The sequence below is a fragment of the Diospyros lotus genome, chromosome 5 (genome assembly GCF_014633365.1).
Source record: "Diospyros lotus cultivar Yz01 chromosome 5, ASM1463336v1, whole genome shotgun sequence".
In the NCBI taxonomy this organism is placed as follows: domain Eukaryota; kingdom Viridiplantae; phylum Streptophyta; class Magnoliopsida; order Ericales; family Ebenaceae; genus Diospyros; species Diospyros lotus.
Genome location: NC_068342.1, coordinates 20,989,683 through 21,016,245, shown reverse-complemented (window position 1 = coordinate 21,016,245; position 26,563 = coordinate 20,989,683). Strand labels below are relative to the sequence as shown.

Below are 26,563 nucleotides of genomic sequence, written 5' to 3'. Positions count from 1 at the left end.
ACTTGCATTAATTATTAAATTAGCTATATGTATTTTGATTGACAGATGAACAGGGAGTTATAAAACAAGAAAAACTACGAGTTAAGGATGTTTGGCTTCTTGCACATGGAAGGCGTGTCATGTTAGAGTTTAATGACACGCTCCAACCCATAGAAGATGCAGCGGGACTATTTGGAGGGATTTTAGGGGAGCTAGCTTCTGATTTTGTCGCTTTTCCTGTCAATTACGAAAGCTGGCATAAAGTTCCCAACGCATATAAAGATGAAATTTACAAAAGTAGAGTCATGGTAATTATCTAATATTTGTTGTTTTGATATATTTTTCTGAATATTTTGTTATAATTAACATTGTTATTTTTTGAAGGAAAAATTTAATGTTGATAAAGGACATGTGAAGAATTTCATTTTGAGAAACATTGGAAAAAAAATGGAAGGATAATAGATGCAAGTTATACCACGAGTACTATGATCCCACTATTGGTCGAGAGGCAAATCTTGCAAAACATCCACCAGGAATCTCACAAGACCAGTGGGCAAGTTTCATTGATTATTGTGCACGCGAAAAAACTAAGGTAATGTTACTAATCTTGCTTATAAGAGTACTACTCTTTATACAACTAAATAAGTATAATCTAAGTAATGATGTTCTTGTTGAATATCTAGGAGATGTGTCTACAAAATAGTGAAAATCGATCCAAATTGACAATCCCACACACTGGAGGATCAAAGAGTCTGGCAAGAAAAAAACATGAGATAGTAATATTACAAAAATTTATCCTAAGTAAGAATTTTTCATTCTAACATCAACTAACATTTATGTGAAATTGTTCTAAATTATAGGAAATTGAGAGTGGTCAGCCAGTGAGTAGGGGTTTATTATACATCGCGACACATAAGAAGAAAGACGGATCTTTTGTGAATGAAGGGGCACGAACTATAAGCGTAAGTTTTGACACAAACTTAAACTTTACTTTCAAATTTATTTGTTTTTATAGTGTTTGTTTCTAGACATCTTTTGCTTTTGTTTCCCAGTTATATCATAATTCTTAGATCTTTTGTTTGTTAGTCTTTGTTTATTAGAGTCTGAAATTGGTCCCTCTTTACATTATTAATTTGCAAACATAAAATAACAAACTATAGAAGCAGAAACTTACCACATCCCTATTTTGTAGAAGAAACAATCCTATCTTGGTTCTTAACAGAAAAATTGTTCTAAAGTCTTGAGTACAGTTTATTCTTTAAGACTTGGAAAGCCTGCCAAACTTGAAATACTTCATGCACTTCCAGCCTATTTGCTACCAGAAATGGATAATTCTATGGATTTCTCTTCTTAAAGGAAGCACGTCAAGAACATGACAAATTTATTATGTCAAAATGAAGTTAAAAAATCCTGTAGCTGAAGTTTTACATCTCTGGGAGCACCCCTAGCAGTTCACTAAAGAACAAGTGTCAAATGGATAGATTGAGAAATGTAGTTCTGTATCTCCATAAGGAGTCCTAACAGGCTTGAAATCAACAATCTTTACTGTTAACAGTGACAAACTAGATTGAAATTGGGGTCCCAAACAATTGTGCTTGTTAACTTAACTACAAAATTAAAAAAAAAAAAATAGACTCCTTGTTTGATGTTATATTTTCAGATTATAGAAACAACTCTGGGTTCTAAGTTTAAGTTTTAGACCAAAAGTAAAAGAGAAAAAGGGTAGCTTACAGCCAGCCCATAGAGAGATACAACAATAACAATCACAAGTCTAAATCTTATTAGGTAGACCCTACCCGTCTCTATCGGTGAAAACAAAAGTTAGCAAGTCAAAACCATATCATATTTAGTATATTAGCACATAGGGTAACCTGGCCGAGCTCTGGGTCTTGGACAACAGTACCATTGTAGCAAAATTCCTTCTTCAGGTCTTTGAGTATCTTGTTGTAGCTGAATTCCTTCTTCAACCCCTGGACAGTGGTCAGGCTTTTCCTACCATTACGCTGCTGTACGCGTATATGTACATAGTCCTTTGACCTGGCACCTGAGTTCTTAGCATTTTCCTCGGCGAATGCATTTGTTCATGACACTGATGAAATAATAACACTATCAATTCGAACTAAAACAATAACCCAACAAACACAAAATTGAACAGTGTACACATACCAAAAGTTGTTGGGATCTAGATATCGAGTTCAGACATGAACCTTTACTGCTCGAATTGAGATGACCAAACAGGCAGACAGAACTCGATTGCTTCAAAATTGGATGGCTAAGCACTAAGACAATGTGTCAGATGTCTTTTGTAACGACCCGTTAGAGGGCCTAGTATTAATTTAGAATTGTTTTTAATTCACGAGGTATTTTAATTAAGAGAATTTGCCATTTAATTTTAATGTGGCAATTTAGAATATTTTTAGTTGAGAAAATAGCTTTTAAATAGCATTAATTCTTTTTATTTATGAGAAATTAAATGCAAGGACTTGAGGGTCATTTAAGGATTTGATGTTAGTATTTAATTAGTAAATAGAATTATTGTGATTAAGGGATTGAAGAATCCATCCGTGAGACGATTGGGTTAGAAGACTCCTAGTTATAATAGGAGAATGAGTTATGGCGTTAGGGCTTCTTAGATCAATGTATATATAGTTTCATAAGCCATATGTTCTTCACGCCGCAAGAATAGAGAGCCAAGAAGCAATCAGTGAGTTCAAGGTTTGCATAGAAGGCTCTCGGGAGATCATTGAGTCGATCAAGAAGATCATAAGGCAAGTATCCTTCCCCTGTAATCCTTTCTTACAGGTCTTGATTGAGTTTGATATCAGATTTCCAGAATTGAATTAGTTCCAGTGCATGTATATATATATATGTGCGTTACAATGAGTTATATCAGTTCAGTGCATGTTATATATATATATATATTTACATGCGTACAGTGAGTTCACAGCAGGCATGCATAATTTCTTTCAGCGATTCTCATCAATATTGTTGTTGAATCATTCTCAAGTTTGTTTGGGATCAGTTTGGATTTGTTTTCTCAAGTTTTCTTTCGGAATGGTGTAGTAATGTTAAGTTTGTAAATCAAGATATCATCTCTGTTCGTGAGTTATGTCAGATAAGATTCCAGTCATTCGAATGAGTTCCAAAGCATCCGAATAAGTTTCAGTGTTATCGTAAGCTTTTCCCTTATAATATTCTAGTCATTCGAATGAGTCATGTGTTATCATATCATTCGTATGTGTTTTTGGTTTGTCATTCGAATGAGCTTCCTTGTCATTCGAATGAGTCCTTGAAGATGTGAGTAAGCTGTTGCTTTGTATAGTCTAGCATTCGAATGAGCCTTCTTGTCATTCGAATGATCCATAAATTGATTCGAATAAAGTTACTGTTGCATTCGAATGAGTCACTTTTTGCCAGTTCAAAAGTTAAAAATTTTCAAAATTCATTCAAATGAATTTGTGAGTCATTCGAATGAGTCCCTGATCAGATCCGAATAGCCTTGTTATATATCATCTATCATTCGAATGAGCCTTCTGTCATTCGAATGAGTCTCTGTCATTCGAATGAGTTTTCTGCCATTCGAATGAGCTTGCTAAAATCCATTTTTTTTCATTCGAATGGGCTGCTTTTTAATTCAAATTGCTTCCTTTTGCTTCCTCAATCATCCAAATAGTATCAAATGGCATCCGAATGGCTTCCAATAAATTCTTGATTCAAGTCTTAAATTTAATATAAATATTCAATTATTCAAATATTGAATTTTTATGCCAAGATATGATAAAATCCAATATGCCATGCCTATACTCAGAAATTTCAGAATATTTGAATCTCAATATAGTTGATAAAAATCATATACCATGTTTAGCAGTTAATTATGACATAATCAACATTATTTTGTGAGATTATGTGCATATATATTTGTATGAGCATTGAGCATGACTTTATGTGGAGCACTACATATCGTGTGCCAGCATTTATATGAGCATTGCATTATGCGCGCCAGGCGGCTTATCCGCGGGGATCCCACTAGTATCAGTTCAATTATATCTCAGTTATGAGTTGCTCGCCTGAGGTCGACCAGGGAGCTAGGGGCATATTGCCCAAAGTATGTGCTTACAGTTTTTATGTTTGCAGGACTCAGATCAGTTAGGTATGTATTACAGTTATGTGGGCCTACGTGCCAAAGTTGCATACCTGCATTTAGTTACAGTTATGTGCATTACATCTTATAAATGCCATTCAGTGATTATTATATCTCTCAGTACAAGTTCAGTAAGTATTTTTATCAGTATCGATATTCTTCGATTCAGCTTCAGTTATTGTTTCCAGTTTATTACTTGCTGAGCTTTGTAGCTCACCTTGTACTCTTCACCATTCTAGGTCCTAGTAGGGGAGTACCAGATGTGGGGCCTAGCAGCAGTGTCCAGTAGTGTGTGTACGTGGAGCCGCTCAAGACCAAAGATGTCTGGGAGTTGTTAGTTTATTAGTTAGTGCTTGATCAGTTTAGATTTATTTTATATTCTAGCTTAGGGATTTTCCCTTAGATATAATTTATGGTTTTCAGTTATTGACTCAGAGTTTTATTTCAGTTGATTGAGATGTTCATTTTGGTATCAGATTTCAGTTTATCAGTCAGTTTATTTTATTATCTCCAGTAGCACCTCTTCTCGGGCAGTTCTAGGAGAGGGGGTGTTACATCTTTAAAATCTCATAAATGAGATTGAACATAAGCTATAAACATAGAGCAAGGCCAACTTAACTCTGTAAAATTCACACAACGTTGGCAATTACTACTAAGATGACAAATCAATAGAAAACAATCAGACTGAATCAATGGTTATGTGGGTAAAGATAAGAAATCACATCTTAAATCACACGAGACCTAATAAGATTCACATTAGAAATTTTTTATGACAACTATAGCTAGAAACTCTATTCAAAGTGATTGTGGATTTTAGTTTCCTGTATATTCTTTTTCTAACCTAAACAACAAATAAACAAAGAAATTTAATTTCAATTCTTTCATTTGCCCCCAATCTTTTTCCTCTATTTCCAGAAAATCCTAGTTTTAAAGGATAGTGCAATTACAGATTTGGGTGCCTTCTCCCACTTCAACCTCTTCCGAGCATCAACTTTTTTATTCCTTAAAAGAAAACAAAAAATCGCCTTTTCATGATGTAATCAACTTCACTTTGCTGTAATGTTCAAAATTTATGACATCAGTTGATTTCCAATTTGATAGGGGAATTTTATGTCAAGTAGAAAAACATCCATATTTATGTAGAAAATGTTTTGTGAGTTGATTTGCTGGTGTTTGTTGTAATTGATATTGATATTGTTTTTTAATCCATACATATACAGGATAAAATTTTTGACATTGAGAGTCAAGGCACATCTCCACAGTCAGTCTCCTTACACGATTCACTTGCTCAAGTGCTAGGAAAAGAACACTCAGGCCGAGTCCGAGGTTTGGGATTTGGTCCGAGTCCAAATCAAGTTTTGGGATCGTTAGTCAATTGAATGGGAGATCTTCGTCTTCCAATAATACCAGTTATCAAGAACAAGTGAACTTTTTGATAGAAGAATTACAAACTAATAAACAAAAGGTTCAAACTTTAGAGTCACAGCTGCAAAATGTTCAAGGTGTAATGAGTTTTCTATTGACAAACGTTGTGGCGAATATACCACCTGAGATTGTTACGATGCTCAATTCAATGGTATGTTAATTCTAAAATTATTAATTTTCATTTTTCATTTTAAGTGATTGTTTATGTTTATGCCTATAAATACTTTTAAGAGTATGTTTTTATATTTTGTATACATCTAATACAATTTTAATTATTTTAGGTACCAAATGCGAATAGTGGACAAGCTTCACCAGCAGGAAGGCGGTCTTCGATATCTAGTCATAACGTTCATGGTCCACCACAACCTCCAAACCAACAAAATTGATGTACTGTTAAAATATTTAAACAACTTAACTTCTAAACTTTTTAAATTTCATTTTGATATGTAAGTTTATTTTGATTGGACTTTGATATGTTAAATGTTTGGATATTTAAGTTGGAATCTTTATAGTTTGTTGATTAAATAGATGTAGATATTGTGTTTGTGAATTTGGTGTATTGTGTTTGTGAATTTGGATACTTATGGGTCATTTAGGTATGTACATAGGTAATCAGGTGGGTCATTTAGGTATACAGGTACTTTAAGCAGGTATTATTGAATACAGCGGCGATTTTAAAACCGCCGCTATATTTTTAATGAATTCATTTTAGCGGCGGTTTGGAAAATCGCTGCTATAATGCAATGAATTCATTTGGCAACAGTTTTTAAACCGCCGCCAACAGACTACTACATAAAAATATAGCGGCGGTTATGAAAACCGTCGCTATAGCTTTGCACGCTGTTCATTTGGCGGCGGTTTGTAAACCGCCGCTAAGTGAACATGTTTTTTAAATTATAGCAGCGGTTTAAGAACCGCTGCCATTGTTTAATTTTTTAGCTGCGGTTTAGAAACCGCCACCAGTGACGGCGGTTTAGAAACCGTCGCTAAAAATGTCGCCTAGTGACGGTTATACCAGCGGTTGCTAAAAATCGCCGTTAAATTCTGCACGACAGCTGTATTAGCGGCGATTAAAAACTGCCGTTAAATGCCAAAAAAACCGCCACTAAAAACCAAATTTTTTGTAGTGTATGTACACGATGTTATTATTGATCATGCATCGCATAAGGGTTTAAGATTATGGACTGGCACCGCTACTCTACTAAGGGTGCACCCATACACCTCGGCTTGGCAAGGAGGTTGTAAAAATGGACAGCAACAGTTAGGTGCGGTCAACTCAAACTGAAATGATATAGAAATGACATTTTGTATTTTGCATTTATGCACGAAATGTGTTTATTGTTCCCTTACTTAGATGATTCATCATCTAACTTAAGCTTTGCCCCTGGAATATTCAAACGTTCCAGATGGAGATTGTAGCAGAAATGAGGATGAATGAGGCATGAAAGAGGCACTTAGCAGAATGCATGATGAATGGAATGTATGTAATGTAATTCATGTATTTAAGTTCTGCTACTTTAAAATTTGAACGTTTTGAGGAATGATGATATATAACTATTTGGTTAATGATAATATAAGACCCTATTTAGGGTTAATGTTAGTCGAGAACTTATTTAATGTTAAAGTAAGATGTCAGGTTCGATCATTGCTTCCGCATTTGATGTGTATAATAATTCTCTTTCGAGAAAATGTTTGGAAATTTTGGGATAGATATGAGGAATGATATGGTTTAGCATTAAGTTTGAAAGAAAAAATTTATTATCCCAGAATTGTCCTAAATTATAACACGCCCGAGAAAGTGGGGTGTTACAGTTGGTATCAGAGCTTAAGTTTATTTAGGAGCCTTAAGTGGCAATGGTACAGTTGGTATCAAAGCTTAAGTTTAATGGAAGACTTAAGTGACTCTGATGTAGTTGATATCAGAGTTAAACCCTATTTGGAGATTAGGGAATAGTAATTTGGAGACTTGAGGGGATCTGATATTGATAGAACTAGTTAGTAGGAACCCCAAGTGGAGGTTTAGGGGAAAGAGACTAATGGTTCATAAGATAAAATCCCTATTTGGAGATTTGGGGATTGTAGTTTGAAAGCTTAGAGGTTATTGGATTTAAGTGTTATGTAGTGGAAGTGCATGTCTAAGAAAGTTCTGGCTAAGGAAAGATTTGGTATTTAAGTGTGTCCATTTATGACCAACCTCTTTTTCCTGGGAACTTACCTGATGTAGACACTATTCCAGTATACGGTTACTATTCTCAATGAATAGTAAAAGTCTGATGGGAGCTAGTACAAGCAGAATGATCTAGCTATTGAAGTTAGGATCCGATGATATAATTTGGGTGTAAGGTTGACTTGGTAACCATGATTATGGATCCGAGAGATTTAAAGACTGTTGATTTGAGGTCATTAGTCGAAATCCTTACAGTGAAAGATAGGATAACTGTGGTTATCGAGGATGATCAAATTATGGATGATTAGTCTAATGTGACATGGCCTAGCTAAAAAGTTAGGATCAAATGATAAATATTTTCAAGGACCATTTAGTGTCTCAAAAATGAGATGTAAAGATCAAGGATCCAACGGATTGGGTTAAGCAAGAGGCTGAAGATGGCCAAATGATGGCGTATGAGTTGCGCCGACTGATGAGGTGACGGTGGTACAACCAATGTGACTCGCAAAGACGAGATAAGGAACCCTAGCAGCATAATGGCACTACTGGTTCGGTGTTCATAGTGACGAATCTGGATCTAGGGACCCACGTGTAGAGGGCTGATGGATGGCTTGTGGTAAGGTACGGGAGACCTGTCGACCAAAGCATCATAAAGGACTGCCTGGGAGACGATCAGATGCTGAAGATTTGGAACAGCCCAGTAGGGTAGGTACCTTGTATGGGTCTAAGTCCCAATGGTCTAGGATGTGAGATGTGCCACTAGCTGTGATTGATCGAGGCCAGAAGCCTAGGGAATCAACCCGAAATGAAATGGATTGAATATGGACTGAGTGTCTTATTTAAAGAATTGCATCAGAGTTCGTGGTCATCTTGGGAGAGGGTGACATGACGAACAATGTGAGGCTCGAGGAGTAGAATACCTCGGTGTCTAGTATGACAATAAGATCATGAGATGGTTGTGTTTGCAATTGCCTCAAAGAAAGAGATGGGTGACACAAAGGAAAAGCTACCCGACATATGAAATGAACAAGGTAGATGCATGCTTGTGAGCCGTTTAGGCGCTACTTATGAGGTGATGAAATCACCAGCCATGATGAGGGCCAAGAATAAATCTTCTTGCAAAAGGAGTGAGACTCAGGGTAGCGACAACGAATGATAGTTCTGGGAGGACTATGACAAGACCATGCAGTTTTCACCCAGGATGTACCCGTGTGAGGGTGGACGTATGGTGTAGGAGTAAACCTACTATGTGATCGGGGTGATGATGACAGCTTGTGTGCTGGTTGACGGTAAGTGTAGTGCCTAGGAAGAACTAATTTAATGGTTGTGTGCTGATAGTTAACTGGAATCTGAAGAACGGAATGCGAGAGTCAGTGAATTCTCGATAAAAGAGATTTCAAGTAGTAGAGCATAGCTAGTTTAAAACCTTGACGATGAGTTGTGAGATGGCAAACTCGGTTCAAAGTAGAGTTCGAGTACAAAAAAATGAAAGAGTTGCTTGATAGGTCGTATCAACCCTAAAGGAATGATGAGAAGACCTAATTAATCGAGGTTGTGACTACGGTTTGGTGTGCCAAATAGACCTGCGGAATCAAGTAAAGTTGTCGGTGGTCAACCTGACGAGGAGAACTCGGAAGCACCATGATGAATGGTGGATTGAGAGCAATAGTTGCAAGGAAATAGAGTTCATGGAAGATGATTGGAACCAGATATCGTGATCTGATTCAAAATTTTTGGAGATAAATTGATTTGGGATTCTTGAAGAATTTCTTGACAGAATTGATTGAGGATTTAAGGATTCATAAGGAAACTTTAGAGTTTTCAGGAAGAAATCCAGCGAGGATTGGAGTACCATAGGTGACGAAAGTACCTACCTGCTCTAACTGGCAGTATAATTATGGATTGTCATCTTGAAGATTGTGTAAATCTTGGATGTGATCTAGAGAATCAAGTGATAGCAGAGGTGCCAGGATAACAGGTCGCAGTAGGAGAAGCTGCAGACCTAGATCGTTTGGAAATTTGAGAATTTTGATTTTGGAGAATGAAACTCTCGTATGATTAGACGGTTAGTCTAGGTAGCCCTGGTAGGCAAATTGGGAGATGTATAGCTGAGTGATGTCAGCAAGTTATGATTATAAGGAGCCTGCTAAGATATGGTTCAGGCACTTGCGGTCAGTGAAAAGTCGTAAGAAAAATAGAAAATAGTAGAATATATCTCGGAAGATTTATTCAGATTATTTCTTAATGGTGATTGCTAATGATAACTTGAGGATATTAGATGATTAGCTATGAGTGGCTTGGCTGAGGACATAAATTATCAGGCTTTGAAAGAGGTTATAATTAAGATAAGGGAATAAGGCGTTCAGGAAAATCGGCAATGTGAATCTTGATTTGGCGTTGCTTTATGGTTTGACCAATTTACCATCTGCATCGAAGTCGCATTAGTAATTGTGTCTATAGATGATATATTGGTGTACTCCTTGGACAGGGAGATGCATGAGGAACATTGAGGATAATTTTAGGGAACATCACGATAGATGTTGAGACTGAGATTGGCTTGCTAGGTAGTAAGCAAATCGAGAAAGAAATTATGAGAGCATGAGGCTCCATATCAGTGAACGTGAAATCAAGATTGATTGTCATAAGCACCATGAGGATCGAAAGTTTTGAAAACTCAGATATCCCGACAGGTTTAGGGAGATGAGCTAAATGTTTTGAATAAAGGTTGGTTCGAGCAAAGGTTGGTAACCTGAGTAAGTGTAACTCCGAGAAGGATCGAGGATCCATGAGATTTAAAGATTTAGGCCGGTATTGAGAAAAGTATTAGAAGTGACGAGAGTTGGGTTAATTACAACTCTCAAAGATAGGATAAGGAGGTTCTAGAACGACGATAATACCATGGGTGTATGCCTTGTTAACAGCTAATTTAAGCCTAGGGACCAAGGCAGAAGGCATGCAAGTGTACTTGTCTAGGGATTGGTGAGCATGGTCAACCCAGGGTTTTAATTTGAGATGCGTAGTGGCATTTTCAAGTTTCGAATAGGATATAGGTGCCAAAGATCTTATGATTAAGAGAGAATTATAGTCGGTATAAATTTTCTTTGGGATATGTCATTTCTTGTGAAGAGCTACAACAGGATTATTTCAAATAAGGTATTGAGGTATGTTCTTCCCAAGTTATTTGATTAGTCAAGTGCTAATTTCGATGATGGAATTTTGAGATTTAGAACATATGGCAAATTTCGACAAAATTTTTGTAAGGAGGGGAGAATGTAAGAACCCATATTTTTGTAAGGTTGCCACGTAATTTAAACAAGTTTAGAATACCGAAAAATTGGCTTGATAGTAGTTATAAGTACCGAATCGACTGCAGGGAATGCATCGGAGTGAAATTGCCTAAGGAAAATGATATGGTCTCGACGAGCATCCCGAGATAGAAGTTATGGTATCAAAAGAAATCGAATCGAGAATGATTTTTGGTACAACTAAAATGCAGCTATCATTTAGGCTGCAAAATCGAATTATTATAGGGGACTTTCGAGAAGTCAACAGAAGCCTGAGGGGGCTCCGGTTTTTCGTAAGGAACAACCCTTCAGTGGTTTCGGGATGAAACAATAGCCCGGTAAGAATACTAGGGCGGAATCATCTTTATTGAGTAAGCCATGAGTTATTAATTTTAAATTTTCAGTATCATAATGTAAATTAATTCAATGTTTGAGGATATTATTGCAATTAGAGAATTATTCCAATGAATTTAGGATAAAATTTGAGGTTTAAATGTATAAATTTGTTGTTAGTATAGTATAATATATAAAGTTATATATATATGCATAGTTGTTCGTCTGTGCGTGTTCATAGAGGCCATGCCTCTGTCTCTTCCATGCCATACCCTGCAGCAAGTTGGAGAAATTGGCAGCGAGACTTGAGAAGATTTTGGAAGGATTTTGTAGAAAATTTGATTGAGTGATAATGTGATGTGATATATATATATGTTTTTTTGCGTGGAGCTCAAGCCGTCACTACCTATAAATTGGCAGTAATCTTGGTTGAGAGAATGGGAGGAAATGGAAGAGAGATTGAGAGAGGGAGCTTGGGCTAAGCATGGCCAAGAGAGAGAGAGAAGGAGATCAAGAGAGAGAGGTCGATCGGTGGTGGCCAAAAGCAGCAAACGACCATAACCGTAAGCTTCAAGCGATCATGGTCGCAAGCTCGAGTAGCCAAGGGCAACGTAGGGCAGCCATGGCGGTTGTAGCACCTGGGAGCAGCCGGCAGCTTCGTACGTGGAGGCGCGGAATGTCCGAAGTCGGCCATGGTAGCGCGTGCTGGTGCGACTGTAGGCAGCCATGGCCGACGCGAAGTGGAGCTTCAGTGCACAGTTGGGCGGCTCGTGCGGGGGTCAACGACGGACGTGAGGCAGAGGGAGGCGACCGATGATGGCGGGGCTGGCCGAGGCAGCGGCTCGCGGTGGCGGCGCTGGAGCGCGAGGGGCATGTAAAGTTGTAGGTAGTGCGCACGCAGAGAAATGAGGGAGGAAGAAGAAGGAGGAGGAAGAAAAGAAAAGAAAAAGAAATAAAAGAAAAATAGAAAGAAATGGAGAAAATTCTTGAAAAAATTCCAAAAAATAGGATTAGGATATTTAGTAATATTTCAGAGATTTTGGCAAGAAAAATAGTTCGGACACGCGTTTCGAGGATATGACACACATACCGAGTAAGCCTGACAGGCTAAGTTAAGGTAAGTAAAATTCTCTAAAAAATTTTAAAAATTCAGGAATATTATTTTATGAATTGTTATAGTGAAATATTTGAGAAAATATTTAGTTTGGATTTATTGTGAAAAAATAGGAAGAAATAGAGAGAAAAATAAAGAAAATGCAAGAAATTATGAAAAAATAGGTTTTAATACTTATTTAAATAAATATGGTGATTAAGATGCTCTGAGCCTTAAAGTTCAAGTGACTTATGCGATATTTTAGGTTGGCACGCAAATTGAGGTGATGCACGAATTTTGAGGCAAGATGCAAATATCAAGGTAGTCCGATAAGCTTGAGAAGGTAAGTGGTGATATTTTACTTTTGGTTATAAAATGGTTTTGATAATGACTATATGAAAATCAATCTCTAAATCTTTATGAGTATATATTTATGGATAAGTTTGTTTTTAATCAATTTATATGAATGTGAAAAACAATCTTTAAATCTCCTTGAAGCAAAGTTATGAAAATTTATATAGGAGATATCTTGAGTATGGTTGAGTGTGGTTTGTTTCAAAATATAGTTTTGATAATCTCAACTTGCTTTCAAAAGAATCTAAATGAGGATTTATTAATTTTTCAATGTTTTCAAAAGGATAGTCGACTATGTGTTTCATTCTGTTGACTATGCTTTAGAATAGTCGACTATGCTGTTAAAGATAGTCGACTATGTATAAGGATAGTCAACTATGCTGGTTTGATCTGTCGACTATGTGAGGCATCTGTCGACTATTTCTTAATCTGTCGACTATCAAGTAAGGATAGTCGACTATGGCTTTTCATCTGTCGACTATTTTTGTTCATAAAATTCAAAATTTTCTTCACATTTTTGCAATAGTCGACTATGCATATGTATCTGTCGACTATGAGATTTTTGTGTTATAAGATAGTCGACTATGCGTTTTTGTCTGTCGACTATGTTTTGTTTTATTTGTAAAAATAGTCAACTATGCATTTTCTTCTGTCGACTATGTGTTTTGCAGAAAGCTTCCAACGGCTAGTTTTTCAATCCCAACGGTCACAAACGGCTACATTTCTCTTCAATCTTTTGGGAAGCCTATAAATACAAGTCATGGATGATCAAGAGAAGACTAATGGATGGAAATGAATTGATTTGAGCTTACAGTTTATCTTCGTTTGTATTTACAGTGCTCTGTGCCTTCATAGTTATACTTTTCTCTCCAAGGCTTCATTCTATTATTGTTAATACATTCATTTAAGCCTTGTTTAATCTTGAGAGACATTGTAACTAAGAGATTCATCTCTTAGATTCTCTCATATTCAATATTTCTTATTCTTCCTAGCTTGTGTAGCTAGAGGGCCCATTTGAGTGGGAGGTTTTGTATTTTCCTAGTCTTGGACTAGAGGACCTACTTGGTTTAAGTAGGGGGTTTTAGTGGATGGTTTGAAAAATCCTTAGTGAGGAGCTAAGGTAGTGGATTAGGCTTGGTTAAGCCGAACCACTATAAATCCTTGTGTTTTCTTATGCTTGTGTACTTTGATATATTTATCATTGCTAGCATTTCATTATCCTCACTTGCATTGAATTTTTACTTTCAATCAAAAGGATTTCAAAGTTTTAAATCAAGTTTTTAAAATAACCAATTCACCCCCCCTCTTGGTGTGTGCCATAGAACCTACCCATTCTAACAAGTGGTACTTCCCAACTAGATTTAATTTTATAGAAAATACTTGGTTTGTAAGTGGTCCAACTCTAAACCCGATTTTAAGTAAATGATTTTATCATGTTGTCATACCTTGATATGAATATATCATGTAGATTGCATTTATATATATTGATGATGAAATGTGCATATGTACACGATGTTATTATTGATCATGCATCGCTTAAGGGTTTGGGATTATGGACTGGCACCGCTACTCTACCAAGAGTGCACCCATACACCTTGAACTGGTAAGGAGACTGTAAAAATGGGGAGTAGCAGTTGGGTGCTGTCAACTCAAACCAAAATGATATGGAAATGACATTTTTCATTTTGCATTCATGCATGAAATGTGTTTATTGTTCCCTTACTTAAATGATTCATCATCTAACTTGGGATTTGTCCCTAGAATATTCAAATGTTCCAGATAGAGATTGTTGCAGAAACGAGGATAAATGAGGTATGAAAGGGCACTTAGCAGAGTGCATGATGAATAGAATATATGTAATGTACCCCATGTATTTAAATTCCGCTACTTTGAAATCTAAACGTTTTAAGGAATGGTGATAAATAACCATTTGGTTAATGATGATGTAAAACCTTATTTAAGGTTAATGTTAGTCGAGAACTTATTTAATGTTAAAGTAAGATGTTAGGTTCGATCAATACTTCCGCATTTGATGTGTATGATAATTCTCTTTTGAGAAAATATTTGAAAAACTTGGGATATATATGAAGAATGATATGGTTTAGCATTAAGTTTGAAAGAAAAAATTTATTATTCTAGAATTGTCCTAAATTATAACACGCCCGAGAAAATGGGGTGTTACAAAGTGGATGGACCCCGACGTGTGTAAGGCACTTGATGCAAAGTGGGCAGATAAAAACAATAAAAAAATTGCCACAAAAAAAAAATCGTACCTCCGAGTGTAGTGGGTCACTCCACACTGGCGGGTCCATTCCATTCTTTTTAACTTGAAGAAGACTGGTAATTACTTATGCTAAATTGTATTTTTCTAATTTACTTAAATTATATAATAAGTTTAATTTAATCAATTTTACTATATTATGTACTAATTTCTTATGCAGACAACTGAATTGAATCGCGAACCCAATGAGTTTAAATTCTTCAAGAAAACCCACACGAGAAAATCTGCTCAAGAACACGAAGTGTGGGTCGATGACAGATCTAGGGGCTTCGCTGTAAGTGTATTTATATTTTAAATTAAAATTTTTATTTTAAAATATTTCTTTAATTAATAACACGAATGTTTTAATTTTATAGAAAAAATATGACAGATTGAGTGCAGAGGCATCTTCATCATCCGTAACTACTGGAGAGTCCTCGTCGTCTACAGTCAATGATCACAACCTCTTTTATTAAGTTGTCAGTGGTCAGAATAAAAATGGTCGAATATAGGACTTGAGCTCCCAAGCTAATTTGTTATATCCAACTACATCCACCAACCGCTCTAACCAATCATGTTCAAATATGTCAAAAGAGTTTAAACAAATTAGTGAGACTCATAGTATAATACCCAAGAATGATTTGAGGCTATAAATAATATATGATGAAGGGTACAAGTGGAATTATCGAAAGAATAAAACTATAGGACACATTGTTGAAGTCTTAAGTGACCGAAATGGCCCGAGAGAGTACCCCAGACACTAGATAGCCAAGGAAAATGCTATAGTATTGACAAGTAATACGAGTTATGATTTTTAGTGATGAAGGAAATTGGATCAGGAACAGTTTTCGGTATAGCTATTGACCAGGTTGGGAAAATCGAATCGACGTAGGAGACGTCCAAAAGGTCAACGGAGCATGCTAAGGACTAAGATTTGATATGTAGAACAACCCTTAAGCAAATTCGAGTTAAAACGAAAGGAATTAGGGTCAAAATAATCAATCGGGCCTAAGTGCAATTTTCTAAATTTGCCCGATGAAGGTCAAAATGGTAATTTTTCAGGAATTTCGAGGGTCAAATGAGATGTACAAATTTTGTGGGCCTTAGTGGTATGGTTGGTTAGTTCAGAGGTACTTTGGAAAGACCAAAATGAGATTAAAAGAAATTGGGCGGGGCCAAAGTGAAATAAACTAAACTTGTGGTGTGAACACAATCGACCGCCACAATCAAACCGCACATGGAGGCTGAAACCAGCAATGGGACGGCCAAGGGTGATCTGGGGAAGGTGGTATACGGCCGTGAAAAGCTTGGAGGCCAAGCCTCGACCGGTGATTGGCCGAGAGCTGGCTGGAATTTAGCTATAAAAGGGGGGCCAAAACTTTAAGATTTTGGCATCAAAATTCGTCGAGTTTGAGGAAGAATCGAAGGTAAGGGATAGGGGGATTTTTCTCCTTGGTGTGTGGGCTTCGTTTATAGAGCTTTTCAGATCGATTGGAGTTCGTTTGGAGCGATTTCGGGCGTCACCGGAAAACCCTAGGCAGACCGCCTCCGCCGACCTGCAACCGGCGATTTGGAGCACTTCTCGGTGGCCTTTCGGCCTAAAACCAACCCCATTGTGATCGACATAGAGTGGGCTTGAAGGGGGTATGTTCAAATTGATCATCGGAGGAGCTGTCGCCAGCTAAAAATCGAAGAAGAGGTGGCACGTGAGCTGCACACACCACACTTCACGCGCACTCACGCACTGGGCGCGTGAAAGCATGTGAGAAGGGGTATTTAGGTAATTTTTTTGCCAGTATTTTTCTTTAATTATTTTAGGAATTATGATGTTGAAATATTTTGGAAAATGTCTGAGGAGATAATTATTTTTGAATTATCGAGGTGAAAAATAGGAAAAAATTAGAGGAAATTATGAAAAAATTAAGGAAAATAGATTTTAATGTTTCCTTAATTGAATATGATGTTTAGGGAATATTATGGCTCGAGGTTGAGTATAAGTTCAAAGGTTTGTGATTTGGCACGCAAATCGAGGCATTGCACGAGGTTCGAGACATTCCGAATACGTTTGAGGTGAGTGGACTGACTCTAGTTTTACCCTTGTTTTTGGAAATGTATTGGTGTGAGTGTAGTGAGTTCAGGTAAGCAGTCATACCAGAACTCGGGATGCTATGCTTATGTGTTTTATTCATGTATATATGGGCATTTGCATATTGATCATGCAGTATATTGCATCAATTGTTTTTACTTGCAAAAGAGTCGGTGCATGGCGTGTGATTTTCATGTCATCGGGGCATTGATTTTCGTGTCGTTATTGGGTCCATATGGGACAAGATGGGGTCTTCTTGAGAATGGGACAAAGTTAATCCTGGTGAACGAGTGACACGGTAAGGCATTCGAGAGATTAAGTATGTCGCGACAAGGTCAACCCCAATGGTGTGTAAAATGGATTTTCCATAGGAGGTTTGAGTATGTCAGGGAGATTTCTCAATATAGACATATTGCATGTTGTCGTTATTTTTGTATGCCATGCTCATATGTCTTTCATGCATTATGTAAACCGTTTCATGCCATCACTTAGATGTTTTATCATCTAACATGGGTTATGCCCCTAGAACATTTGATGTTTCAGTCAGGAACTACTGCGAGGGCAAAGACGTGGTCGGTTGAGAGCCAATGGTATTTAGTTTGATAGTTATTGTATCTTTCTAGAGGCTTTAGTATGTAATTCGGTTTATGTATGAACAGTTGTAAGTTAATAATGTTATCATTTGGTAGTTTGTAGTACGTAGTTCGATGTAGAAACACCTTGTATGGAACTCGTGGTAGGTCACGAAATTAATGTTAATGTATCCACTGCGTTATAATTTGTCTCGTTTTAAGATCATTGATCTTGTTAGTTAAACGGGCAAGACTGGGGTTCTCGGGATTCGCTATCTGTATGTGAATGTTGTTCTTGAAATCACCGCGCACGATGAACTTGGAAAAAAAAAGATTTTTGGAAATACGCTTATAGTGACACGTCTGGCGAGGCAAGGTGTTACACATAGTCATCAAATTAAACGGAGAGTTGCTTCAATCTTGGGCTGAGAATCAACAACTACAACAGTGGCAAGAACAAATGATGGTGTACCAGTAAAAATGAATACATTAGTACAACGATTGACAAAACAATTTACTATAGATGCTGGACCATCGACTATTCTCGATGAATCTGACCCAATAGCAGATTAGGACAAGGGTGATGATGAACAAAATATAAATGAGAATAATATTGACGATTGATTATAATTGAATGTTGTAAACATTGACAATATTAAATTTTCGTTTAAAATTTTTCAAATGAAATTTTCTTTACTTATTACTATTAATTTTCTTTTTAATCTTAATTTTGTTTTACTTTTAATGTAAACATTGATAATAGTAATATTTTATTTCTAATGTTACTTTTTAATATTTTATTTAAATTTTTTTAAAAAAGGTTTCTTGTTATTTTAAAAAATTTTATTTCTATATTTTATTTTTTAATTTAAAAAAAAACAATATTTTATTTATTATTTTAAAACAAAATATTAATTTTAATTTTTAAAAATATTTTAATAAATATTAATTTCAATATTAATTTTAATTTTTAATATTAATTTTAATTTTTTAATTTTAATAAATCTTTTTAATTTTTATTTTTATTTTTTAAAATTTTAAAATTAAAAACATATTTTAATTCAAAAAAATATTATTTATTTAAAATATTAACATTAATTTTAATATTGTGATATTATTTTATTTTCAAATTAATTTTAATATTTTATTTATTATTTTTTTATTATTGAAAAAGATTTGTGATGGGATAGCATACCCCATCGCAGATCTATGACAGGAAATGTCGCTTGTTGCATATCTGCAACAGGATTGTCCAATCCCGTCACTGAAATTTAGTGACGCCATTTTTTACGACAAATTTTTACCCCATCATTAAAAATTTAGTGATGGATTTTTTATTTTTATTGATGAATTTTTCAATCACTAAAATTGATTTTTTTTGTAGTGACGATATTAGGTCTTAGGATGAAGAAGGTCTCAGGTCGACGACAATCTCAACTAGCTTGACGACAAAGTTTTTTCCCCATAAATTTATTGTTATATTCGAGCGACAATAAAATTGAGAATGAAATATTATTGCGAGTCAATTACCAAATGACACAAATTTGGTGCCATAACATATTATAATTGTAAAAAATATATTTTTTCATACATAAAATATATTTTTTATTTAGAAAATATATATATCTAAATATATTTTTAGTGAAAACATTATATATTATAAATAATACATAAATATTTATATTGAGTTTTCATTAAATTATTATTATTTTTATTATTATTATAACACCTAGCGATTATTTGCTAGGATGCTGAATCATCTAGCATATGTTGGGTTCATCAATCACCCATCGATTGCTAAGTTCATGCTCACAAATTGTGACCAAAAAAAGTTCATTGGATTGTGGAGAAAATGGGTGAAAGATAAAAATTTAGTGAATTACGAGGAGATATGCTCGTAGATGTAGGAGGAGCATATGATTTTTATGCAAATAGTTAACCCACTAAAGTGTGATCAACGGTACATGCCTTGGGTTGGGACAACTTTTTACCTCATTTTTGTTCAAAGATTATTTAACTCTTTCTAGGACACGGAATATCAAACATGGTAATATTGTAGTCAAACATATTATAATATAAAAAAACTTCCATCAAATTACTCTTAAAGACACCATAAAAAAATAAAAAACACGCCCTCCGAACACATAAAAACACCATTTACTAGTTAGCTGCGTAGACCATATATAGTAGATATATGTTACAATATAATGACACAAAATTAACAACAACCGACTCGGATAATCCTCATCCACCTTGCTTTGATATATTTGAAGGGAAAAACCAGTTGGAGAACTAGAATTCAGATCCTTTTACCATCACCCCGTAATATGTATGTCTCCATCACCTGCAATATTCCCATTATTTTAATACGCGAAAATAAAATTTAGAGGTAAGACAATAGCCTCCTAGCTACTTCTTTTGAGGGTACGTATTATTCTATTCTCTATCTGACTGCGTTACCAAATGCCACTGGCGCGTTCCTCATTGTTGGGTTTGATTCCATTGCCGTGACCATTGGCCTTCTGATAGAGAGAGCAATGGACACCAGGGTCATGGTGGCGATAAGAACAATTGTACAAGATGGAATTGTTCACACCCTGCACGTTGCTGTTCATAAATGCACTCATTGGTGGGGATGAGTTGTTCATTGCCTTGTAGCTTTTGTCTTTGCTCTTGCCCCTCCCTTGCGGCGGAGATTTTTGGGCCTGAGCTGGGGGTGGTGCAGTAGCCCGCGGTGGTGGAGTGGTGGGGTTCCGAGGGAATGCAGTAGCAGGGGGTGCTGTCTCAGCTTGTGGCGGCGGAGATTTGGAGGCCGGAACTGGGGGTGAAGCAGCAACAGGGAGTGGTGTTGGTGCTTGAGTTGGCCGGGCTAGTGGAGGCTGAGCTGGTTGTGTTGGTGTGTTAGAAGAAGATTGGGTTAACGTGGGTCGGATGATAGACGGCCTTGGCTGGGAAACAGGAAGGGCTTGAGCCTGTGGTGGTGCCGAGGCTGTGGTTGGCGCCCGGGTTGGGCGAGACACAGATGCTAACCGGAACCATGGGAGAGCTGGGGGCTGCTGCCTTGCCATGATTCGGTAAAACTAATTGGTTTAGAAACCAATTAATAATATTCGACAGCTGCAAATTAAGGAGGAGCAGCGCATGAATGAACGTTGATGCAATGCTGGTATATATATATATACGGTGGGTTAACGGGTTATGACTTACGGGAAAAGAGAAAGGGATATATTCACCACAAGCACATACAGCTAATCAAAAAGTCAGCCGCCAAGATTGGCATCATCCATGAATTCACCAACTTCTCTCATTCGCTCATCAACTGCTGTAAAGAGTTAATTAAAGCAGCTCCATTAACTGGGGGCATCGCAGGTCTTCTCAGTATTTCTAAACTCTTCTTTCTGTTTTGTATGGGATATGTACATTTTTTAACTAAAATTGGAAATGTGCCAGTTTCGCCGGGCTGTTGCCATTGATTCTTGATGCTATCTGTCTATTATTCATCTTTCATCTTCATCATTCATGTAACAAATATGGTACTTTTAACTAGTCCTTCGAATATAGGAATTAATCAAACCATTAGTTTGGGACAGCAACTGGTATTGATTCTCCCACGATTACAAAATAGATACTTGTATAAAATAATGTTATTGCCATGCATGATAAATTTTTTATAATTGTTGTAGACCATTATGGTTTCTCGAGTGTTGTCCTCTTATGCTTTCCATGATGGATCGGGTTAATGGGTTATCAAATTTTTTCCATGATGGTGTATAATCAGCTAATCTTCTATTTTTTTTAATATTATTTTTAATATAAATAATATAACAACAGAAATTATTAATTATAAAAAAAATATATTATTTCAAATATACTTCAAACAAACTTATAAACGAGTTAGTAGTCATTAATGATCTGATCTTGCTCATGAGCTCAAACAAGTTCGATTACCTTAAAATTGAAACCCGATCCATTTACTAAACAACTTTATAAAAATCAAACTTAAATTTATTTTTTAACTAAATAAACAAATTTAAAGGAGCTATAATCAAACAGAATTTTGAACCTTTCGAAAATGCCTCTGATCCCTTGCTGCCTTATTGAGATCACAAAAGGGTGGTTGTAGCGACCGTTGCCGTCCACATCATTGTCTAATTTACATGCTTATCAGCTCTGACTTCATTTTGTTGAAATGCTTCTGAAATTAATATGCCAGTCTCTTTCGTGCTATATATCTCACTTGACGTCCTATATATGTAGAAAGAGATTCTCTCTTTTTCCTTTTTCTTCTATATTTGGGTTTCTCCCTTTTATTGTAGGACTATGAAGATATGAAAAAGATATAAATTCCTCCATATAACCCCTCGGTGACACAGAAAAATTAAATACACTACAGTCCTATCAAACAAACATGCTTTATTCTTTGTGGAAATTCTCTCTTAAGTCACCAACTAAAACTTGTCAACTCAAAGGAGTAGACTTTTGTTATTAATAAATTTAGGGTGTCTTTGATAGCACACATTTATCATAGAAAATGTCTAATTATGTGTAATTATTACACATATTTTCTATGTAAATAATCAAACACCGCTAAATTTTCTGTGAAAAATGTATATGATACAAGCATTTAAAGTTTATTTCCATATAATTCATTTTTCAAGGGGGTGGGGTGGTTTTTGTTTTCTAAGTAATGTGAAGTTAAATGTTCACAGGCACCAACATGCCCATGATGAACAACTATCATACTGTCAAAACATGCCATGATAGGGATTAACATGCTCATATTCCATAATCATGGCCATCACAGTGAGTAAATAGCAATAAAAGATGAAACACGTAACACTTAGGCCTCAAAGACAAAACAAGGTATTTTATTGGGCGTTCAAGGCAGTAGCAAGGCATGATGAAGAGACAAACTCTTATGCTAAAGATTCCAACAAAAACCCCATTCCTTAGGAGTAGTGTAGAAGAACAAGCCCCACTTGGCTGTTAGAAGTATCCCCAAACTCAAACAACAAAACCCCAGCCAAGCCCTCAAACCCATATTCAAAAGTAAAAAATATTCTAAGACAAGAGGAGTAGAGGAACTTGCCTTCTATATATTGTAACAATGGCTAGAAACTCCTTGGACAATAAGGTTTAGCTCATTGTTGAAGAAAATGAAGAGGGCTTGAAGAGATACAGAGAGACTTATGAGAGAATGAGAGAGTTCGAGTTTATCTCCTCTGTTTAGTGATATTTTCCTCGCAAATTCTCTCTTTTATATTTTCTCTATAAGTCATGTTTATCCATCCATTTATTTTCCTAAATTCCCTTCTTATTTCCTAAATCTAGAATTTTCTATGTGTTTCCTTAGTCAATGGCGGTTCAAATGATATATATATATACACATATTTGCAATGTGAGAGACATTTGGACGTGAGTTTTAAGGAATCTGAGAGCTATTTGAATGCAACAGTGAGCATTTGGATGGCTCACTTAATTTTTACACTTGGCTCATCCGGATAGAAGGGTGGCTATTCGAATATGAGGGTTTAATTTACTAAAAAATGAATTTTGGGTAGTTTTGATACCTTTTCGAATTCTGGGCATAAATCTCTTGTCCAAGCTCCGATTAAGATGATTTAAGATGCTATGGAACGATAAGAGAAAGATCTACAACTTTTATATTTTGAGTTTTGAGATATTCAGGTTGAATCATGGTCAAAATCAGGTTGAAAGGAGAAACCATACACCTGAAACATGGGCAATCTGAATCACTTAGCTTCCTACCGAATTGTTCCACACCCAATCCGAATTGCTCACACCCAATCAGGATTGCTCACTATAGCATCCAGATCACACTCACAAAGCTCAAAAAAATTGATCCGAACATGCTAGCCTTTCATCTGAATGCAAGACTTAAAGCTAAAAACACATCCAAATTAGCCTCTTCCCATCCAAATACAATAGCCAAACCACTATAGCTTATTTGAATGTCTCTCCCCTTGTTCGGATACCTCAAGCACCATATTCGAATACCTCTTCCTCTCATTTAGATGCAAGGCATAAAATAACAAGGGATATCCGAATACCCTCAAAACATTAACATGCATACTTATTCACACCACACCAAATCCCAAGCTAACTTAACAAATAATTCTACCTACAAGACACAAAATAATACCCAGTTATTCATTAATATCAGCCCCCATCTTTGAGTCATTACAGACATATGACTTTCATCCATGATACTAATGCATTAGGATACTTAGGATATCAATTGAAAACCTAGAGGAACATATTAAGCATACAAAACAAGTTTGATCACAAATAAGCTATTAAGGTTTTTTAACACAACCTTAACAAGAAGGATAAAATAATATAAATCCTATGAATCAAAACTCAAGTACCCTCACTTGAGTGTATGATATTTTACTCAAAAAACATGATGTTTACTTGATGTTTAACACTTTAACATTAGATAACATATATAGAATATATTACTCTAAAAATTTGAGTAATGTTAACACATAAAATACTTAACATACCATGGGTTCCACAAATCACTCATACATTATCTTTAGGATAACCCCAAAAAGAAGCATATTAAAAGATATATCAATAAAGCGTATGACTAAAATAATAAAGGACATATAAGAACATTACTAAACAAATCATATTAAAAGATAAACAAATCAAGATTCCCTAACCTTATACATATTCAAGGCAACCTTAATATATATAACCTATCAAGATAGGCTTAACATATGCTTAATCAATATTCTAAAATATATAACTATCAAGGAAAACTTGAAGCAAGAAGCTAAAGAGGGATAAAATAAACTCCACATAAATTGAAGCTATCAAAACAAGCTTATGAAGACATTAAAGTTTTTGGCACAATGGAGTTATCATGAAAAAGGTATTGATCTACCCCATATTTCCTAAGGATTGACACTAGATTTGAGCAAAAAATGAGTATATATGATTTGGGTTTGAAGAAAATGGGTTAGGGTTTCATTTTTGTCGATTCTATTTTGTTTCTCGCTTTAAAAGTCAACTTTCATCTTTTTAAGAGTCGACTCTTCAAAAGTTGACTTTTAATATGTCCAAATTCGACTAGACATAGAGGGATTTGATTTTATATACAATTTGACATATTTTGGTTGTAAAATGAACCACTAAAAGTCCAGTTGTAAAGTAACATACCATATAAGGAGAATGAATTATCGAGTATGTGCCCACAAAGAGTACACAATTGTAAGAGAAGTGACGAAATGATAAAAATAGGGATGGAATTGATTTTGGAACTTGATCATATGCTAAAAAATAATGCACATTTGTGAATGAAGTGATGAAACTATGAAATGAGGAAACATGTTTATATGAGGCAAAACATGATCACATACATGTTGCACATGCATGATATACTTCTATATACATTAGCGCACCTATTATTTTGTGTGGAGGGAAAGAAAAAAGATATCCCAAAAAGGGGAAAGTGTAAGACTGAGGGTTAGAGTCCCACTGCATCTGTATCCCATGGCGTGTAAGACTATGGGTTAGAGTCCCCCAGTAACTATCACCGTAATGTGTAAAATTGTGGGTTAGAGTCCCATTGCATTTGTACCTTGTGACGTGTAAGATTGTGGATTAGAGTCCCCCGGCATATGTCATCGTAATGAGTAAAACTGTAGGTTAGAGTCCCACTTCAGCTATGCAGACTCGCCTAAATTGAAGTCAAGCCAAGGGTGGATAACGGTCCACGATGTGATGATGGAATTACTTTGTTTTGGCACATGATGTATGTAATACCCAAAATTTTTATATTGAAAGTATTTTAGAATTTATAGAGTTTTTAAACCAAAACACAATTTTATCATATTTTAGGGCCAAAGCGTGAACTATGAATCTTGGCAGGAATTTGAAGAAGGGTTTCCAGGAATGAAGAACGAAACTTAGAGGGTAAAAATGCCTATGAATCAAAGGATAAAAATGGGGATCACAATATGCGATTAAGGACATTCGAGCCAAAGTGAAGAATCTAAGTTTTGATCGAGGGAGGTCAAAACAAGGGTTTTTCTAAACTTTTGGTGATGAAATTGAGAGTTTGAAAGATTTGGGACTTAGAGGGATTGTCAAAAAGTTGAGGGGTTCAAAGGAGAAGCCAATCTGTAATTGAAAAATATTCAAGGGGCCAAAGTGCAAAAATGTAAAACTTGCAGTGTGAAACTTGTAAGCCATCGTTTAGCCTCCACGGACCATCGGGAAGGTCGCCAAGGGCAAGAGGATAAAGGTCCAGGCCATGATGGTTCGAATGGGCAAGGGTATTGGCACGAAAAACTGAATTTGCAATGATCGAAAATCTAGCCAAAAATTTTAGAGAGTTTTTAACACCATTTAGCTCGATTTGAGGCTTGAAATGATCAGATTCAAAGCTTAGGGTCTAAGTAAACCTATTATTGGATGGAATTTTGGTTGAATTTGGGTATAAATAAGGTTCTCACGGCTGAGGGTTTCACTCAAAAATAGAAAGCAGTTCAAGTTGTTTTAGCAATAATTGAGCATTGAGAGTATAGGGCTTTTGTCCATTGAGTTCTAAGGAGTGTTTCTGGAGAATTTGGGAGGGTTTGGTGTAGGTTTTAAGGGGTTTCAGCAAGTTGGTCGAAAAATCAGGCTTCGTCAAAAGCCGAACCTGCAACCACCCTTTTCAGGCTTTTTGGGTGGTGGTTTCAGGTAATTCAAGGTACCCTTAGGACCGACCTGAGAAGGGCTACAAGGTGGTAGGGTCAAATTGAGCATCGAAGCAAAGTTGCAATCACTGGAGCAGGAAAAGATAACTGGAGAAGACGCGGCACGTGGGTGCACGCGCGGACCTCACCCTCAGTCC

The 26,563-nt window shown here is 36.0% G+C and overlaps 1 protein-coding gene and 1 long non-coding RNA gene across 2 annotated transcripts; one reads left to right on the top strand and one right to left on the bottom strand.

Moving 5' to 3' along the window:
• Positions 1 to 374: 374 nt before the first annotated feature.
• LOC127802684 (uncharacterized) lies at positions 375 to 986 on the top strand. The gene is made up of 3 exons (XR_008023325.1): positions 375 to 571; positions 663 to 755; positions 840 to 986. It is a non-coding gene; the product is annotated as an uncharacterized LOC127802684 (long non-coding RNA).
• An 18,702-nt stretch (positions 987 to 19,688) lies between these two features.
• Positions 19,689 to 20,851, bottom strand: LOC127802481 (lysine-rich arabinogalactan protein 19-like). Its single transcript, XM_052338316.1, has 2 exons — positions 20,155 to 20,851; positions 19,689 to 20,038 (listed from the first exon to the last, which is right to left on the bottom strand). Exons 1-2 carry the CDS (start codon positions 20,760 to 20,762, stop codon positions 20,035 to 20,037), a joined length of 612 nt encoding a protein of 203 aa, XP_052194276.1. The 5' UTR covers positions 20,763 to 20,851; the 3' UTR covers positions 19,689 to 20,034.
• Between the last annotated feature and the right edge of the window lie 5,712 nt (positions 20,852 to 26,563).